This window comes from Cyprinodon tularosa, unplaced genomic scaffold (genome assembly GCF_016077235.1).
Source record: "Cyprinodon tularosa strain WSP-4 unplaced genomic scaffold, ASM1607723v1 ctg155, whole genome shotgun sequence".
Lineage (NCBI taxonomy): Eukaryota > Metazoa > Chordata > Actinopteri > Cyprinodontiformes > Cyprinodontidae > Cyprinodon > Cyprinodon tularosa.
Genome location: NW_024038386.1, coordinates 547,727 through 569,431, shown reverse-complemented (window position 1 = coordinate 569,431; position 21,705 = coordinate 547,727). Strand labels below are relative to the sequence as shown.

At 38.4% G+C, this 21,705-nt stretch overlaps 1 protein-coding gene across 1 annotated transcript in view; it reads right to left on the bottom strand.

The window, feature by feature from the left end:
* The window catches only part of LOC119780114 (plexin-A1-like), a 241,063-nt gene that overhangs the window by 83,583 nt on the left and 135,775 nt on the right, over nt 1–21,705 (bottom strand). The window contains exon 10 of the mRNA XM_038280016.1: nt 736–936. Within this exon, the coding sequence (XP_038135944.1) occupies nt 736–936 (201 nt within the window). The remainder of the gene's footprint in view (nt 1–735; nt 937–21,705) is intronic.

The window sequence follows — 21,705 nt, the reverse complement described above, 5'->3', positions numbered from 1 at the left end:
GTTGAGGGTGATTACAAATGGATACAACACTTGGAATTTAAAAGCTGAAATTAAAGCTTTCCTTTTAATGAGCACACTAATGGTATATATAATTGTGATGTAACATTCGGCGAGAAAGTGCTTGGGGCTTGAACACTTCTGCAAGGCATTGAACATTTACTGTATGCCACTCGTGCTCAATCAAACCCAAAGCAATTGTGATTTAAACTAATAAAAAGAGTTTGTATCTTAATCCAAAGTTTAATAAATGCCAACAATATTTATTTGCCAACTATTAGTTCAATGCAACATCTAAGTGTTGAATCATTAATCTAGACTGTCACCAAGCCGGTATGCCATGAGTGCATAGTGATTCATCATGATGGGGAGAACATTTATGTCCAGAATGGTCATTAGCTGTAGGAAGCTATTATTTAACCTTGACCAAGTCAATGCCTTCACTGGGATCATGATTTAGTTACCCAGTTGTATTGATTTGAACCAAAGTAATGGAAATGCTTTCAATCTGCACCGAATACATAACATAATTTGTACTGCAATTCATTAAACCCTCCTGTTCTTTGTAAGATTTTGTTTTATGTATAAAAATGTGAACTGGTATATTTACATTTCACTTATTATTTCAAAGACTACTTAAAAAACAGACCATGTTCCTCTTTATAAACTAGCTAAAACAACATCCTTGAATGCACAGTGTTCACCCAGAATGCCTATCATCTTTCTGTTCTTACTGACCGCCATTTTCTGGCACTGGATGGAGGTGCTGTTGAAGCGCAGTGCAGCCACGTTGTAGGTCTGACCCTGAATGTCAAAGACGCACTCGTAGGGCTTCTGTCCGGACTGAGGTTGGGGAAGGTTCCTGGCTGCCAAGGTGATCGATTTGGTGACTCCGACCGGCATGTAAATCTGGGTTGATGGCAGAATCTGGGGACAATCCTGGAATGACAAAGAAAAAGTCGTGTGAGGTCTGATGTGAAAACAAGATTCAGGCAATATAAATGATTTGCAAGGAACTGTGGGCTGAGAGCACAACTCCCTCAGGCCTTTTGTACAAGATATATAGTTTTTTTTCACCAATTATATCTTTATTCCAGAGCTCTGGTCATGCAATACAGTCATGTGTCTGACTGAATAACAAGGTCTATGTTTGTAGCACATTTCTAGCGATTATGCGTGCAAGTTTGGGTCTCGGGACCAAGAGGCTTGTTTAGATCATCTGGAAACTGGCCTTCAACTGAGGGGCCAAACCCCTGCAGGGTGTGTTTGAGCATGGATCCTTGTTTAGATGTGTTAGAGACCAACAAAGAGAAATTGGATTAATTAAGCATGTTTGGGACAAACATATGACAAGGCAGAATGCTTGGAGCATACTGTTTCCGAGAACTGATTTTGTGCATGTGCTGGAAGAAATTAAGTCATTACAGTGTAATTTGGCAGCGGGATGCAAATCTCATCAACATGGAGCAGAATAAGGAGAAAAAAACTGCAAGGGTGTGAGTGACAATGCTAGTTTAAGATCCCAGCCTCTACCTGTTCATATATGTTGCACATTTCCCAAAATGGAGACGACTGACTCACAAAATAATATCCACAGACAGAGACTCCACACCCAGATGTTTGTGTATAAAGCAGTTTAAAAAAAGATCTTTGACCAGATCCTTGTTTGGTATTCACCGCAGACGCGTCACCTCAAGCCCTCTCCTTTCCCCTCTCTCCAGCTGTAGCTGCTGTACACTAGGAGCTAGAGTGTGTCCCCGGGGCCCCAAACACAATGCTGAAGTTTGTTCATTAGCTTACTTAGCCCTGGCTTTGTGTTTCAGATCACACACAAACACGCAACCTCCCCCCCGTCCCCAACACATAATGAGGGAGGGGAATACTACAGGAGGAGGATGCAGCAGAGTACAGAGGGCTAGACGTATAATCAACTAGGAGGGAGGCAGGGTGAGCAGAGGAAGGGAGCAGCAGGAAAATGGATGGTTAAGAAGCAAGGAGAGGGTGAGAAAATGAAGGGAAGGACGTCTGAGAAGGCAAACAAGGGTAGTTTAACTCAGAGGAGAAAAGAATGAAAGATCGAAATGCAAGAATGACAAAAGATAATTTGAACACTTTAAAACCAGATCATCATCAAATGTGATGTTGAGTAGAAAAATATTACTTGCAAGTACAATAAAACTATACTTCAAACTATAAGGGAAAAATGGGATGTCTGGGTCCCTCTGTATCTTTTCAATCCATTTATCCATCCATCCATCTCCAGCCACATCGTGTACCGACTCCGCGACAATGTCCTACTTAATTAACTGCCTGGAGTCTCAGACAGCTCTAGAAAATTGATGGAAGGGGCCAGGGATGGAGGGAGACTGCGACAGAAGAGGAAACAGAGATTGATTTGCACTTGTGGCTTTTGAAGTCGAGTCACAGAAAGGTACTGTAAGCTGCCGTCAAAACCTGCAGACTTGCATCACTCGGGGTGACACGAGCTGGAGGGGAAAAAGAAAAGGTTCCAACACCCTGCTGGTATGTCAGGAAAGCCTCTGAAATGCAAGCTAGCACAGCCTGTAGTATAAGCAGCTGGTAGCTGTTTTATTCATCCGTTTATCGACTTTTTGTCAGCTCCACCGTCTACTTGTCGTTTCTTGGCCAGTTATATTTCCTTATACCAGCCTTTCAATTGAATCCCCTCTCAACTATTAGTGCATGTACAGCTTCAAAATCTCAAATAAAAACGAGAATCAGGAAATTATTTCTATATAAAAACAGTAAAACTTGAGATACTTTATAAGCAAAGATATTTAAATCTACCTTATGATACCAAAATGTACTGAGACATGGATTCCCTATAAAAATGTGTTCTATCAGCTCTTATCTAAAGGTCTTTTTGTTGATATCTACTATCATGACATGCCTATAATTTCCCATTTTGTCAAAACCTTCTTCTGTTTCATAAAAAGAAACAATTTCAAACATTCATATCAAGGTGCACTACTTTTATTTAAGCATCTATAATTGAATTCCCTTTAGATTTTCATTGAATAAAATTTAAATAGTCACAAAACTGCTTAAATGTCAAACATAACTGAATAATGTCCTTTTCTTTTCAATCTTCTTTGAGCCCAGTGATATCAATAAATCTTAACCATAAGGGTAGCTGCTGAGAGGTTATCAGAGTCACATCTGCTTTGCTTTATAGTCGATTTGAAAGAAAAAGTCATATAAAGTGACCAGCACCTGTTCCAATAGCATTTAAGCATGCAGAATTCTGCAAACATGGTTTGTTCTCTAGAGATCAGGGAATACTAGTTTGGTAGCACCACAGAGCGCCATCTGTTTAGAGCGACACACCAGTGGCGATGGTTCTCTAGCTTCAAGGCTCGGCGTCCCTGAGAGCAACTGGCAGCACTGCACTGTCACAAAATTAAACCGTTTCCTCTGATGTTTGAACCAGCAGATTGACAAGTCATGGAGTTGCTTAAAACAGCAAGACCAAATCATCTCCCTTTAGATTAAATCTTACAACGGAACCAAAAATGTATTTGATCAGGTAAGCATCTTATCTGCTTTGTTGCCTAACAACTTTTAAGCAGAACTCAAACTCTGGGTGTCATGACTCATTCAGGGACAGATCAGACCCTCTCAGGCTACATAGATGATTTCTTAAGGAGAGCAGCATGCTGGGAGCATTTATATGACCCAACTGCTGAATACAAACCTAAAGATTATTTTTAATATATCTTTAATTAAGCTAATAGTTGGGTCAGAAGTTATCCAGTGTTGCTTTAACAAGTCAATTCATGCATTTTCTACACTACTTTTAGTGGTTAATAAAGCAGAAGCTTTTGAAAACAGCAGCAGCTCAGTCACAGAGAAGTTACAAACGTTTCAATGTCATGCAGCTTTCAGATTAGTTCAAGAACAATAGAGAGTTGCATTAAATGGGTTTTCTTAGCTGGGGAACTGAATCCAAGTCCAGCTGCAGGTGTAAAACACCTCAGTGATGGACTTCTAAAGAAGGAAGAGCTCCATTGCTTCTCCGTCTGACAATATGATGGATGATTCCAGCAGGTACATCACTGCAATGGGGGAAAAATAGCCTAGAAGGGGAAGATTTGTCAACTTTGTTCTCAGTCTCTTACTTCTAGAGTTAGGAACCCTGGCTGCTGTAGGAAAGTCATTTTAGGCAATTTATTGCTTCCCACTATGTGGGGACAGTTTGAGAAAGACAATTTAGTATTTTTAAACTTAAGGTCAATAAGAAAATGCAAGATGTGCAAAAACTTGACTCCTCTGTCGATCTACCGACCTCGATCATATGAAGGATTTTAGGATGTTTAATGGAGGCAGCAAGTCAGGCTTTTATTTTCCAACATCAGTGTCTGACCTCATAAATGCTATTCTAAAGACATAAACACGCCTCTAAAGCATGAACACAGCCTTCCCAAGACAGTGGAACGTACGGCTGTAAAAATTGGGCCAACTCAAAATTAAATATAACGTATCAGAAAACAGTGTTAATTAGGTGTATGTGTGGGTTAATGCGGGTTTCTAAATACTTCCAGCAATGTAGTACATCCCTTTAACATTCACCACTGCCCTCGTCTCTAATACCGCATCCGAAACTGAGAGGATTGGAATTTATAAGAAAGGAAAAAAGGGGGGGAACTGAGGGAGGGAGATGAACAGAACACCATTGTGCAGGGAGAAACAATTTCATCAGTCTTTGTGACAGGTGCCAAAACAGTTCAAAGCCTGCATTAGGGCTACACAGTACAGAATACACTGAAACAATATTTTACCGTGGGGAACACTTTGAAGCTGGAGGAGAGCTTTTCCTTTTTTTTTATTCTACTTCCTTCCTTTTCCGACTTCTCAGTTTATTTCATCTGTGAAGATGGATGATTTGGTTTTCTTTGCCAGATGTGACACAGCATCTGGCAGATTTAAGGCTGACCAACAGGCAGGAAGAGAAAGGGATGTGCATCCGTGCGTCGTTAAGACAACATGTATTTTTGTGAGTGTGTGAATCCAACTTATCGGCTTACTGCCAGACAGGGTGTGTATAATAAATGCCTCAGGAGCACTTAAAGGTATTATATCGAGTCAAATGTCTCACAAAAGATCAATAAAAGAGCAAATTGCAATTTAAGCTTTCCTTGACAAACCGATTCTCCAAAGCATGAACTGTTTACACAGACCAGCAGCTCGCTTCATAAGGGTCACTTCATCGTGCCGCATAGAAACAGGTAAGACCTGCTTTTAGTAAAGATGTGTGCATCGGTGGATCACAGGAGATGCGTGAAAGAAAGCATGACACAAATGGTTTTGTCTTCAAGAGAATGCAGCCCAAAAAACATCTGCTCAGCTTCAGGATTAGCGATTACTGGCTTTTCATTTGAACATCTTTATAAACTTTTTTTCTCTGTTGACACATGTAAAAGCTCAAACAGAAAACATGCATGTAGCGAAACCCAATATTAGCAGTAAAATGCATATTTCCACTGATCAAACAAACGCTAAACAGAACTGTTATGGATGCATGCAGAGGTGTGTGTTTGTGATGGCTGACCTCCAAGTAGCCAGTGGGGTCATTTTAGCTCGACATATTTGTTATACCTCTAGGGCTGCCTGAGGCCAGCTCTGCATTCCCAAATTCTAATGGCATGTATAAATATGTAGATTTTAAAGAGGAAATGCAAACATTTCCTCAGATGTTCCAATGTTATATTCTGAAAAAAAAAAAAAAAAAGTTTTTTGAATTAATTAACAGGTTAAATAACTAGCTGAATTATTTTATCAATGTACAAAAACAGAGATTATGCAGCTCAGCTTCTCTTGGCCTCAATGATTCCTCAATGTTTCCCCCATAGATAGTGAAAGGATTAAGAAGGATGTGGCACTAAAGATTGGTGCATCTGGTCTGTAAAAAAGTTGAACCAAAATGGCAAAAAAATCTTCTTCTTTTTTGTTAATCCTCGACAAGAGTTATGAGTATTACAAACAGAACAAGATCCCAAAAGCAATGACTGTAGGGGGAAGAGAGGCTGACATGTAACAACCAATGATAATGACCTGATAAACCTGAACCTGAGGGTTGTGATCATGACCCATACCTTTTCACACCTGAAAAATATTCAATGTAAAGACTTTTCAGGACCATAGATGATCCGTATGTGTTTAAACGCCCAGATACCAAATTAGATTAAATGCCAGAGTGAATCATCTAACAGGATATCAGCTGTCGCTTCAGATTAAGTTCGATTTCATGCGTTTCTCTTCCGTCAATCTCAATATGCTCCGATATGTACTACAGCACTTCCACTATTACACTTTCCAAATAAAGACAGACATTAATAAACCAGTGTTGTTGGTGGGAAGAAGTAATCTCTACATTGCAGGTGGTCCAAACACCTTTTAACATGCGCCAAGAGCGTATGATGAGGCAGTCAGCGGAAAGATGTGCCAGGGCGTGCGTCAGTGTGTGTGTTCATGCAGATATGTAAGAAGGTGAGAGATTAAAATCAAGACATCAGGCAGAGATGGGGTGGGGGGGGTAGGGGTGGATTGGGACACATGTAGGAGTAATGGGGGGGGGGGGGTCTAAAGGCAGAAAGCAAGAGTGGGATGCTATATAAATGAAATAAAAGAGCTAAAAGTGTTCTGAAGGTTCAGCTAAGCCTGACAAGATATAAATTAATAAAGCTCCAAAAACATTGCGCATTTGTAATGAGGCAGATGTCTGGTCGTTGCTTTTTCTTTTTCCTTTTTTAAAGAACCTCCCATCTCTCTGATTCACACACACACACACTTCCATCCATAATTAATTAGCCGCTTTCTGTGATGTGCAGACTATAGATCAGGGACGGAAAAAAAAAATAACACGCTAAATAATGAAGTAAAGCGATATGGGGAGCCTGGGGGGGAGAGATGAGATGGCAGCCATGGTCAAAGTAGAGCAAAGGGGACACAATGGTACAAAAAAGAGGAACACATGGTGTGTGTGTGTGTTGATATGTCACACTGAGCTGAAATGGGGAACAAAATATATGCCGAATTCCTCCCAGAGGCTGTAGTTGTTTACCCTTAAGTTTTCTGACAAATATTTTACACCAGTATCCTACCACCCATGCCATATATGGTAGCACAATATAGTCCACAGAGAGGACAAAGAGGAGCTCCTGTTACATAAATAATGCAGTATAATAAAACGAGCACATGCAGAATTGGAATTTCAAAACAGGTACTCAATGTTATTCATTTTTTATATAGTTTTCTATTTCTAAAGATTCAGCCTTACGTTAGTAGAACCAGTTCGTTTGAGATCAATCCCGGTCTGAAACCCAATTGTTTTCAGGTTGTAACGAAATTAAACCGATATGCTCCCTTTTTTTAAAGCAACTCCAAACAAGAAGAACTTGGTGACAGCATAATGCTGCCACCACTATACTTTACAGATATTGTTTTGGAATTTCAAAGCCCCACTTTGATGACTCCTAACACTTTTTTTCTCACCACTTCAGCAAAATTGCTCTTTGTCTTATTTGACCATAGAACCTTTCTGCAGATGGAGTTTAAAATGAGCATCCAAAGATTTTTTTTCTGTGTAATTTAAGACATTGCATTTAAAAAGAGTGATATAAAAGCAATAATACAGCCAAAATGAAACGTTCATGTATAGGAACTCCTATCTGAACCATAACATTGATTAAATAAATCAATGATTAAGGTAAGTAGCTTATATTCTCGTCTACAGTATGCTTGTCAACTATACGCCATGCAAACATCATTGATAGCTGTTTATAGATATATCAGAATAGCATTACAACAATACGGGATTCGTACAGAAGTCCTAAGTTGCAGATTTAACATAGCAGAGTAAAATAAAAATATAAAACATCTTGTGCACACTTAAAGTCTGTTCATTAGGAAGCAAAAGCCAGAAATATGTTCCGTGACCGAGACTTACTGCGGGGGATGGAAGGAGCGATAGAGTGTGAGGAACAGCTTAATAAGGCAGCAACATGTAAAACAGCACAGGAGCAAAGGATGCAGAGGAAGAAAGGGGACTTTGAACCTGAAAGGGACTGGGAGATTGTCTGCCCACGCCCTTCGTTCTGAGCAGAGCCCTGATGCAGGGAGAGAGGATGAGAGAGAAATGAGGTGAACACTGAGTGCAGATGAATAAAGGAATGCATGACTTGAATAAATGTAACTCAGTTTTGATTGTTTGGGTTATTAATGCCTCCTAGACCTGCAGCTTGCCCTGAAATCCAACATACAAGTCCTCTCGTTCCTCTATGTGCACACATACCGCCTGAAACCCTGGGCTTTGATACATCATCTATAAAAACATGCATTCCTGATTTCATCTCGTAATCCCTTATCTTTGATTTACAAGCAAGCTGCCAACATGCACAGTTTATCCCCTTGACACACGTGAAGCAGCGCGCCATAAGACAATAGAAAACAGGGACGTGCCATTTTTTGTTTTCTTTCTGACGAAGCTCCTCGTTTTTCCTCCGTGTCGATTTTCATAGAGTAGATGGGGGAAGGGTGCGGGTTACTGGCACCCCGTTATCATTCTAACCCAGATATGTCAGCAGCAATCAAACCCTGTGCTTTTCAGCTTTTCAAAGAGAAGCTTTGATATCAGAGGTAGATATGCTCTTCTATCTGCTGCCCATAGTTTGTCTCTGCAGATGGCACAATACTTCAGAAAGCCTGGATGAAACCACAATCTTACCAATAAGATAACTCACCTATAGGCACAGGTTAGCTAGATAGGGAAAAAGAACAACCGATTGTGACTGTTCACTATTAAACAAACTTGGATATAAAGGATTACTCGTGATTTTAAGATAAACACATTAATTTTTTCAAACCTATTCACACATCTGAATAAGTCCTTTAGATAGAAAAGGCTTCAAACTATTCAACCTTCACACTTTATTCTCCTTAAACAATCCCATCGCCAAAATGTTTATTTAATTCAGATCCTAACATTCTTTTTTTTCCCCCCACAAAATTGGTGCAAATGCAGGTTATTAAACTGCTGAATAAATCGTCTATGTTTTCTACAATAGAACCAACTCTGAGTCACTTCATTAGGTCACTGTTATTGTGTCAATGTTAATGTTTCAGTTTTAATTAATGAAAATAATAGAAATCACTTTAAAAGAGATACGGTTCAGGAGACGACCTACTTAATCTCTGTGTGGGTGATGTTAAAATAAACGGAGGAGGTTGAGAGACAGCAAAACCACGTTATTTCACTGCCAATCTGACTTTTTTTACTCTGTGCTTTTACTTTTTATTCACTATTCAGCGGGTCAACCCAAAAACGACCTCCAAAATTTCACATTTGGGAGTCTAAATATATTGTTTGTCTTAGGTGGCAGCGAAAACACAAGTACTAGTGGAAAAAAATCAGTAGAACATTTACTAATGTGCTACTGAATTTAACATTTCATATTTTTCACATTTTAACATTTACTAATGTTAAAATATGAAGAATTTTTTAACATTAGTAGTGTCAATACTCATAAATACTTTTAATACAACACTTTCAATACTTTGAGCCCTACATTTCTCACATCTTGCTCTAAATTTAACAGTAAACACAAACTACATGCATGATTAAATCAAATAAATATATTCTACCATCTTTTGTGTGATTGTGACCAACATTTACAGATGTTGTCCTCAGAGAACAGGCCAATAAGAAAAAGTCATGAAATGGAAAAGGTTAAGAATAGTAGATTATTACATTTTTACAATTTATTGTTCCAGCTGTATTAAATAAGCATCTAGCCATTTACATACTAATGCAGATATTTCTGCGTACAGTCCAAGTTTGGGCTTAGAGCCCAGAGGAAATTAATATTCCAACTCCAAACTCACACATAAGAGTCTAATTTTCAATAAATAAATAAAAATGAGTTTGTGAGGCCATATAAGCTCAGAGACTTTTCTGTGGTCGATTTCTGGCCATCTTGGATTTTCCTAGGGTGAAGAGAGGTGTTGGAAAATGGAGGCTAAGATAAGAATTGGTGAGGGCCACTTTCTGAAAACAGCATGGTGAAAATCCAAACATGACAGACTCGCTTAGCTGGTCTTGAGAGATTGGCCACTGGTTCTCTCTCCCAGCAGGCGGTTGACGTTTCTCAATCACAGCCTCTGCTTCTGTGATCTGCTTGCACTTTGGAGTTTGTTTTTCCTTCAGCCTATTCTGTTGAATTATTCTCTAACTACCCAGCTCTTTCTCTCAGTGACTTGGCAGTTATTTCTTCCTACCCCTGACACACAGGCGGGTTTGATGGCGAAAATGCAATATTCATCTGTGTTCACCATTAGGCGGGCTGGCTGCAAGGGCTGTGGAGATGGAAGATTTAAAAGCGGCCTGAATAATTAAACCACTGGGAACTGTGACAAACACAGATGCAAACCAGGACGCACACAAACACTAAGGTGTCGATGTGCAGAGCCTGCAGCTCTGGCCGGAGCGTCCATCAGCGACATCTTTGCTACAAAGTAGCTGTTCATTAAACCTTTGCTGAGGCTGGATTCAGTGCTGCAGACAGTTTATCCACTAGCCAGGTTTAGCTTATGTATGGGAAAGAGAATAGCCTAGCAGCAAAGCTACACACTACTCTGAAATATGGCCTTTTAAATCTTCATGAAGTCGATACATAATGGAAGCTGAGGTTTCTAAATCTCACTCTCTTCTATATGGATCAATCTGCTGTCCTCATCTACCAAGCAAAGTGTTTTTTTTCTGATACTTTGGACTATTTTTAGTGAAAAAAGTATGTTTATTATTCTTTCATACTCCGATGATCCAGTGGATAAACGCTTATCAGAGCCACTGCAATTGAATGTTTAGTGCTTTATTAAAGAATTCCTTGATTAAAGGAGAATTTTGTCCCCAACCTTCTCTTTCACACCAGCTTGTATGTTAATATCATGAGCTTAACCTCCTCATTCCTCAGTCAAAACCAAAACAGTCGACTTGGTCTTTGTTACATTTTCTCTAGAAATAAGTTATCAAGAAGTCTTAACCAGCAAATCATCATGATAAGCCTGTAGGAATGCTTCAGCAGTGTTATTCATTCGCATTTATGTAAAAAGAAAATAAAATTTTTGTGACCAAGTTTCTGCTAAATAATGCAAAATCATGAGTTTAAAGAAGGATTTAATGATTTAAGATTTTACTTTAAGGTACAGTGGAGGATTTTCTTTTTACAGGTGATTCATCAAAATAAGTGGTCCTCCTAATTGTCAATCTTATGATAATATGTTTACATAAGGCCGTTCTACACGCTTGATCCTATTTTCCCTTACTGGTGGTGAGTCTAACATAGTGGAAAAAATGCAAACCTTTATTTGAAAAGTAAGCTTGTATGAGTGATGCAAAAATCAACTTTTAAACAGAGCGTGCACGAGGAGAAATGGGCTCGTGCACGCTCTTGCACGCGTTTAATAGGTGTTCCCTCTCACAGCGGGTACAGGGTTTTTTTTTTTGGTGGAGTGGGCAGGTCTTTTCAAAAATTCGCGAAAATCCTCTACTACACTGTACCTTTTAGGATTTTTTCATAGTCAACATTTTGCAATTTATGTAAATCAAAAAATCATTTCCAGCTTTAATCTTTAAATCTGTATACTGGTTAAAGAACCTTTTAGCATCACTGGAAAACAAGGATCTCATATTGACTTTAGACAAACATAAGATTATCGGGTCAGCAAAGCTAAAGCACCTGATACAATCTTACACTGATTCGCCACAGGTGCAAATGTTATCAAAACTTCATATAAATGTCATAAAATCAGTGGGTTTTAGAGTGGAAATGGTACAAAGATTAAAAAAGCAGCATAAGCAAACTAACCTTAACTAAGAGTTAAATGTTAAGAGTCATAAATGAGATCTGTCAGGCAAAGAAGGCATGATGTAACTTCATCCTGTCGCCTCCACTTCCTCTTTATCTTCTCTGATTCTGTCCCTCGCTCCCTTTTATCCAACTTTAAAGCAAATGCATCCAACTGAATGTTAATCTGCAGCTCATAACGGCCTGACTTTAGTTATTTGCTTCCCTGTTGGCAGCTCCGTTAGTTTACCCTCTTCTTTCTCCTATTTATATTCCTATCTATTCCCAATTAACACTCTTTACGCCCATCTTTGTTTTGTCTCTGGTACAATATACACTTTACTGAAAGCAGTTTATTTTTAGGCACGCTGCATGTGGAAGAATTCATCCTACCTCCAGTGATTTTCTTATTTATTGGCAGCCTCTTTACGACACAGCTGCTTGTTTTGAGTATGGCACCGGCAAGTAATGATTGGAGACACACATGTGGGCTTGTTACGAGAAAAGAGGGGACATTTATAAGATGGAAATTTAATCGACTAATAAAAAATAAGGAAATTAGGATAAATGGTAAGTTGTGATGAAAGGTAGTCAACAATAAAAAGGGGACACATCAAGAATAAATCAAGTAACCTAAATAGACTTTTCAACTCTATCTGCAAAATAGGTTTGATTCGATGAACGCACAGATCTTAAGCGCCATCAGGTTTTAGTAACATAAGCACTGATCAATGTGGAAATTTTAAAAGAAGGCTTTAAACGCGTTATTTGCTGTTTTAGCAACACTTGAAAGACTATTTGATTGGGAAATGGGAAAGAATGTTTTTTTAATGACGTCTCTAAGGTTCATCTGGAGATAAAGACCTTAGGGGACAATAATAAAACTAAGAAGTGCAGGAAAATTGCTCTGTTTACATTTTTTTCAGCCTTTGTCCGACATCTCATCTTAAGATGCGTTTAGAGGATAAAGAGAAGCTGATGTTTACAGTTTCTAATGTGAATCACTCATTTAAAATACTAAAGATGATTTAAATTGTAAAATTACAGATGTTTCCATCAACCTTTTTCTGGCTAATTTTGAATTATTGCATTGTAAGAACTTAATGGAAACCACAAGAAAAGTTTTATGCCTGTCTGAGGGGTGTGACTATTTCGGAAATGCATAAATGCAATAAAGAGGAAATAGACATTTTTTGAATAAGTTTCAAAAATACCTTAGCTAAATGATCAGTCATTTCCAAAGCCACTAGAGTCCTGAATGCAGCATTAGAATCATATTTCTCTTTTGATGTCTTGATGTCTGAACCATCGCTAATACTAGCTGGCTTAAGAGCCACTAGGCGATTAAAACCTCGGTCCTTTACTGATCTGTTGTCTTCACTAACTTTCCAATTGCATGCTGTCTGCTAAAGCCAAGTGTAATGTTAATGTAAGATGATATTAAGCTTTGCATGACCTTTGTTAATTAGCTCCAATGGATGGAAACGTGTCTAATTCACTAACATTTTTTCAACTTTTTAAAAACAGGTTGCTAAAATGTCGCATCAAATTTGGATGGAAATAAAGCAATTCTATTCTGATAAGGTGGGAAAATGTTAGCAAAATGTCTCTGCAGCAATTATACTGTTCTGAAAGAGAAATCTGCATTAGCAGCTCAAAGTGTTATAAAAGTTTATTATCTGAAATCTGGGGTTCAGATCGGTATATCGGTAGATTTTGAAAAAAGTATGGTTTGCATGAAAACGACAATGAGCAAAGACAAAGATCAACAGATGGAAAGAGGAAAAATTTAATGGAGGAAGGAGAAAATGGGAAACGGTGGATTTAGTTCAAGCATCCGCCCACCCCCGCCTCCCCCTCACCCTTATGCCCCCTGCAGCCCTGCGCTGCTGGTTGTGCTTTGTCCTGATAAGAACCAGTGACAGTCGCACACAAACACACACTGAAGAAACACATACGTATATCTACCGCTCAGAGAAGGGCCCCTCAAGCAGGCTTGGCCTGCACTCTGTGAGACGTTCTTCCTCTACAAAGAATGTGTGTGTGTGTGTTTGTTCTGCTCAGTGTCTGAGTACCAGCCAGGGTAAACACAGTGTGCCAGAATGTCACGGTTCGGGGCCTTCACACCTCCGTCACAAATAACCCAGTCAGCCGTGGATTGTGTGCGTCTGTGTGCGAGTAAAAGGCAGCGAGAGATGGAAACATTGACCATGTGTTTCTGAACTGTTTGGAGAATGAGGAGGTAGGCTTTACTTTATGCGATAAGTGTAATCGCATGGTTAATAGTGTGTGTGAGAGGAAGGCAGCTCATGAGAAAATGAGCCAGAGCACTGCGACGCTTTGTTTAGGCTGCAGTCTATAAGGAGCCTCTCCTATAAATGTAGTGTCAGGGGACAGAGTGGAGACGAGTCTGTCGGAACAATGCTTCATATGCACCATTATCTGCTCTGACCACCTCCATTCAACAGGTACTTAAAACATGTACTTAATGAACAACATGATTCTGTCAGAACCAGTGAATCCTCACAGGGGAAAACATGTAACCCTAAAATTTTATAAACAGGCAAAAGGAGCCAACTGTTAAAACTTTGGTTCTCTGGTTGTTTGCCAAAACCCAAGCAGACACATAATAAATGATTTTTTACGAGTACATCCAGCTGACCCAGTTTGGGTGTTTATAATTCGATGGATCCAGGGGTCTGAGAAGGTCCTCTGTTTCCAGTAGTCTCTGCTCTGATCTGAACAGGAGTTTACACAGCAATGCCTGAGGTGTTTACTACCTCACTGATTTCTTCTCTTTTTTTTTTAAGACCTTTCAGAAATTCTGGAAGAATAAAAATGTTGATTTCATTTATTTAGGTCGAAGCTATTTATAGAAACCGGGAGTTGTGAGGAAAGGTATTTAAATGATTTCACTCTGTGGCACAACCTGTTGATTGGATATAAGCTATAGCTGGCTATGAGTCTATGTCATTTTGGCGGAAGTCTGGGTCGATCATTTTTGCAGGTTTTTTTCTGACCCTTTTAAAGTCATGCAAAACCGTTTAATGAGGTTAAAGTATGAACTTTGATTAGGCCACTCACAGAGTTTTATCTATTTAGATTTTTGCCATTGAAAGACACAACTGCCTGCTTTAGATCATCATCCTGGTGTATAGCCTAGCAGAGCTGGTGCTTTAGTTCAGAAACTATTGGCTGGACACGCTCCATTATTTTCTGCAAGACAGCAGAATTCATGGATCATCAACTACGGTCCTGAAGCAGCAAAACAGCCCCAAACCTTCACACTACTATCAATATGTTGTAAATATTTGGGATGTGTTAAAAAAACAAATCAATTTTCCAATTCTGAAATGATTATATTTATTCCTATAGATCAATACGCATAACAATCAATTAAAAAAAAAAGCATTTTCCACTGTCATTACAGCCAAAATCAAATATCATTACTTTAATTTACTGTTGAATGTTACGAAAATGTTTGCATAACAGTCGGTAACGGCTAAAATCTAGAAAAGCTCTCTGAGCGCAGAACTCCTCCAAGCAGAGAATTTTGTCCCATATTGTGACTGAGACCTAAACCTAAAACATGATATGGATCATCACCAAGATTTAATGTATTGTTCCTTAGACTGAGGTGCAACTTCACTGAAAATGTCATTAAAATCCATTCACAACTTTTCAAGTTATCCTGTAAAACTCGACTAAAAACAAAGTGCTAAATGGCAGCATTTCAATCTAAGTTCAGATAGAAAAGAATCGATTCTTAATCTTGAGAATCAAAATTGAATCGATTCTTGACATTTGAATCGAAACCCAATCCTAGCTCCTGAAATGCTTTGTCTGGTTTCGCAAAGTTAATCTCATCATTATATTCATTTTATTCAGGTAACTTATTAATTCTACATGTCAATGATTAGGCCTCCAATGCAAAAATTTATCCAAGTAAAACAATCCTAAAACTGTATTTAACATTTATTTTTGCCCTACAATAATTATATATATTGTTCCTAAAATAAGAGATAGAGGTGTTTTATTTTATTTTCAGTTTAATTTTGTTGGTGGATTATCTTAAGTTGATTAAATCATGTACAAAATCACTTATTTCAAGATGGATTTTATTTTTTAGTTTACTTTTTTCAGTGTAGGTGTCACCAGCAAAACTTAAGTACAATAATTCAGCTTATTACAAATTAATAGATAAGATGAGGTCAAATACTATCTCGAGTTAGGATTATTTTTTTTTTTTGCCTTGAAGTAAATCCATTAAAAATAGAATTTTGAAATAAATGCGGTTTACTTTTTGTTTGTTACTCAAGCCATTAAAATAAATAAATAAATAAATCACTGAACAGAATTGAAGTACCACACAGATTGCTATGATCATTGATACGTTTTTTTGTTTTGTTTTGGGGGGGGCATGTCCCCTGCACTTTTTCAAACATCCATTTTGGTCCACTGCACTTTCTACTTTCCAAAAACAATGTTACGCTACAGTACACAGACAGACATTCGTCGAGCACTAAGACCAAGCAGAAAACCACAGTTCAAAATGAAGGCTGCTTCCCTGACTTTAGACCGCCCTCAAATCCCTGATTGGCCCTCCGTCTTTTGTGTGATTGGCTGTCACCGCTGTCCCTCCTGAGAAACTCACTTTACAAACATCTGATGCTCCACTGAATCAGGTCTGTGATTGGATGGTCAAACACGCTTAAGTTAGTTATATTTAAAATACTTGCATCCCCCACACATCTAAAAATCTAAATTTGGTCCGTGGCCATGATACTAAAAATGATAGTGGCGGTTTAGTGGTTAGGGCATAGGGCTTTGAATCCTGAGGTTGTGAGTTTGATCTCCCACAGACTGTCACTCTGGGTCCCTGAACAAGACCCTTAACCCCAAACTGCTCCCCAGGCGCCGCACAACGGCAGCCCACTTCTCCCCAAGGGGATGGGTTGAATGCAGAGAAGCAATTTCCCTCTGGGATTATTAGAGTATATAATAAAAAAATAAAATAAACACTTTCACAGAACAGTAAAAACCTCCACAAAGCAAGCTCAGCCCCCATCCTAAATGAGCAGCCCATCTCCTGGACGTGAAATCATGAGGAGTCAGCTGATCTCTGTCATCAGATAGGCATCTAATGGGGCCTAATGGATTCCCAGGTGACAGCTGCTTTGTTATAGCCTTTACCAAACTGGGCAGACGGATCCAATTCCTTTTATTCCTATATTCCCATTTATTCTAACACCATAAAGTAAACATATTTTGAATTGTAAAGCTGAGAAACTTTCCAGTTTTTTTTTTTAAAGAGCTACCTTTTTGCTGTGTGTTGAGCTAAACTCTAATGATAACGCCGCAGAGGATAAAACAGAGTGACGATGGAGGTGAAGGAGAGGGAAAAAAAAAAAAGATGGCGCTGCCTTCGCTACAATTCTCAATCAAGTTATCCCGAGGCTTGATTGCTGGAGTGAGACTGAGCTTTGCTTCTCAGCAAAACAAACACGTAAGCATGTCTTAGGATAGCCAAGCCCAGCCAGGCTGAACTTTGCTTGGCACTCATCAAGGCCTCGACTCAGATAAAATTCTAGGGTCGGAGAGAGGAGGAAAAAGTTGAGCAAGAGATGGCAATCAAGGAACAATGAAAGACAGAAAGCAAAGCGAAGAAAAATAGGAGAAAAGAAAGAAATCAACAAGTGGAGTCCTTTATTCTCTTCCTTAATTCTCCCTTCAGCTTTTTTTTTTTTTTTTTTTTTTGTTTCTATGATAAAGTCACTTTAATTCCACTCTTGCAATTTTCCACCTCGTCGCTCGTTAATTCAAGAATTTGTTTGTTGTGCCATTTGGAGGCTTTGTTGATTCATGCATATTTGATTTAGAAATGTCACTCATACATATTTTCTCCCCGCTTACTCTATCAGTCCATGACTTTCCTACTGTTTCCGCCTGTCTTTTGACACGTTCTGTTCAGAAAAACATAAATAAACCTTTTTATCGTTATTACTGCGGGAATGCAAATGAAATAAGTAATTACCAATTTTGCAAAAGCATTCATGGGGGAATAAAAGGGTGAATTAAGGCTAAAAAAAAAAGCAACAACAAAAAGATTTTGGACATGCTACCTTTTGAATTTCTAATATTTACTACACTAAAATTCTGCATTACATTGAGCTGTAGATCTTGTAAAAAAAAAAAAAAAACAATACAAGCGCAGCAGAATAATAAAGGCTGGGTTGAAAAAAAAAGGGGAACATCCAACATTTATAATTCATTTGCTAGCTCCATCCTTTTATCTTAACAGTACTGTCTAGTCAGTCCAACACCAGTCAGAGTCATAGGGGAGGAGCATCCACCACTCAACCCCTCGGTGAACGCTCTATCAGGTCTTTGATCACCGTCTGACAATGAGCCCAATCTAATGCTCTCATCTACAGGTGAGGGCGGTAAAGGTCTGAGCGGAAATATGTGCCATCAGGAGAGCTGTTTGTATTCAGGATGAAGCTGGATAAAAGATCATCTAAAGTCATAATCAAATGTTCACATATACAAGGCCATCTCAGTAGTTCAATGGAAAAAAAAGGAAAAATTCATATCTTGCATGGAATAATTTCATACATACAAATATGTCGAGTTCTTTGGTGTTCATTTGATGATTATGGTTCATGTTAAGGCTGCGATACTGAATAAAAACAGTCTGCTCGATGTCATTGTCCGTCCTTAACAAAGTCACTTTGTTGTTTTATTTTTCCTTCTGAAGCCTTTCGGTTCTGTGTAGCAGTTTGAGGTGCTGAAAATGACTTTGGATTTGCTTTCACAGTTAGTTTCTTTAAACAAAAGAATATTAGGCAAAATAAAAATATATTTTTGATAAGAAAAAATGCCTGATAGTTTTTGAAAACCGTCCACTAGGTATGTATGCTAGTTCATTGCTAAAGAAGGTAGACAGCTTTATATGCAAGGATTGATGTAAAAGTAAAGTGGAGGGAAAACAATGTGCTAATAAAGGGCATTATATATATATATATATATATATATATATATATATATATATATATATATATATATATATATATATATATATATATATATATATATATATATTTCTTTTTTTTTTTACTGCAGCTAATCTTGCCAAAATACACATCCCACAGACATTTCTGGGGCTTCAAAATCCATAATCACTTGTACTAGGTTGCTTTTGAGCAAAAACAAATAATAATCTATAGATAAATAATCTAAACTAGCAGAAATGAGCAGCTGCTAAAAGTCCCCATTCCTTATGTAAAGACCACGGTATCTCAGAGCTTAACTGGCCACCAAACTGCTGCGATCCATCTATGGAGTCGAGTCAGGAAGAGAAACACCACGACACCTTATGCACAAGCGCTGAAGGCTGATATTGAACCGAAAAGGGCCTCAGCACAGCCACAGACCGAAAACCTTCATAGCATTGCATCTCTGACGCCATTATTCATTAGAAATAGCTCTAACAAAGTGAGACGGAACATGGACACACCTGTAGGCCCACATCCCATCATTATATAACATTTTTTTATGTCTCTTTTATTAGCTGTAAGCAATAATTATTAAATATTTACAGAACTACACTTGAAATATATTCCTTTGTGTGTAAAGAATCTATATAATCAGAGACTTTGACTTTAAACTGAACTTAAAGTAAATTAATGTTAGACTCACCTCTATCCGAGCATCAATATAAACTTCTGCTTTAACTCTAAGAGTTGCTAACAGGAGAGAAAAACGACGAAAACCGCTAAGAAGCAAACAGCACATTTCTGTTCTATTTATCGATACCTTCACAACACAAATAAAAAAAAAATAGAACAGAACAGTAGAGAGGAAGAAGAATGAGAAAAAGATGAGGTGACTGAGCATCAAAGTGGTGAAGGATGAGGTGGGGAGAGACGAGCGCTGCCCTGGAGAGGAGCAGCAGGAGAAAGAGGATAAGCCAAGCCTTCAGGAATAGCATTTCTCGTTGGGGCACTGAGGGCGCAACTAATGGATGTGGCAGCTAAGAGAAGGATGATAAATGACTGTGTGTGTGTATGTGTGTGGGTATATGCAGGTTACTGTACGATTGTTGACAATCTTGTGCATGAAAGGCACAGAGCATAGCAGATGTGTGATGCAGTCTCAGTGGGAGCATGTGGTCGCTGGTTTCTCAGGTAGACGAGATGTGGAAACGGGTCTCTGCCTCTAAATGCCATCATCAGCTGCTCAGTCCACTACTGCCGTCATCTTCCCCCCTAATAACTTCATCATCCTCTACTTTTATTAGTCTCATCTCAATTGACACAAAGACCTTTGTGTTTATTCTTTTGCCATTTGAAAAATGACTGCCATATACTGTGAGATTTGAATGAACAACCAAGATAATCTGTAATTTGTGTTGCGTGATTAACTAAAAAGGTATTTATTCTTGAAATGATGCAGTCAGATACTTTTAGGCATGCAGGATTTCAAGATTCAAGTTCTGAACTTAGCTTTCATTAAGAATATACATTTTCTTTTTTTATGCCTCCAGAAATATCATATATAGGTCACATTAACATCCTGCTGTATACAAGCTGTTAACGACTGAAGACAACATAATCTAGCTGTTTTAAGATATTAAAATAAGGTAGCAGAAAACAAAGATGTGTCCTTTAAGAGGCATGTGACCCACTGATGTCTCTGGGTTTTTTTCTTGGTAAGAAAGAGATTGAAGCTTTAGAGAATAACAGGAAGGCTAAAGCTCCAGATTATTCAGCCCTACCAGCTAGAAGGTTGATTATCATTTTCATATTTAGCAGGATTATAAACAAAAAGGTGTTTTTTGTTCATATTTAGCAGTGTGGGATTAAAGGGTCTTGCTCAGGGATCCAGAGTGGAGGCTGTGGGGATCAAACTCGGGTCTTACACCTTCTCAGAGCACAAGCGCACTGCTCTAACCCACTAGGCCAACACTCCCCCATAGATTAGAAACAACATCCTGGTTGATTCATTATATTTAAATAAAAAACCAAGACAAGAATAGACAGAGTGTGTCTTTTACAAAGAAGCTGAAAAGAAATAACAGCACATGTCTCTTATACATAAACCATGACCTTTCAGGTTTGTTTACATGTCTCAAATCATAAAAAAGAGAATTTAAAAAGACAGTGGTGCAAAAACTATTCTAAATGTCAGCAAGTCATTTCAGTAACCTCCAAGAGATAAACAGTAAAAGTGACATCATTCACAATCAATCCTGAAAACATGGAGCAGAATTTAAGATGTTAAGATAAAACACTTTTTACTTTAAGGGTATTACCAAAAATATTCCAATATGCTGTGTATTATTATTAAATGAACGTAAAATAAACCCCTAAAAGTAGCTCTAAATAGAGACCCGTATGTTGCCTTCCTCTAAGTCTGTTTTCTATCAGCAGCATTCCATGCTTTCTGCAGCTCTTAAAGACAGATGCTTAAAGACATAAAAAAAAATTGGATTAACTTCATAAAAAAATTGGATTAACACAAAAAGATGACTAATGGTGGAAGATCTCTAGCAACTAGATCTAAAACTAACTGAGATGCTCTAATGATCACACTTGTGAAGCTCTATTTATAACAAAGAAATTCCTAATTTCTCCCTTTCATCTCCTAATGGTGAAATGAAATCTTCCAGGCTATGCAGGAAGCCTGAGTTTATGCCAGTGCTTCTGCTCTGGCCTTAGCCGCTTCGCAACGCTCTAACCAGTGCACTCCTCTGGCCTTCCAAACGGGGGCCGGAATCCAACAGCTTCAACCCTATGAACCATGAAGTCTTGGCCGTGTCCCATTCGCACTGGGCACAGAGGCTGTG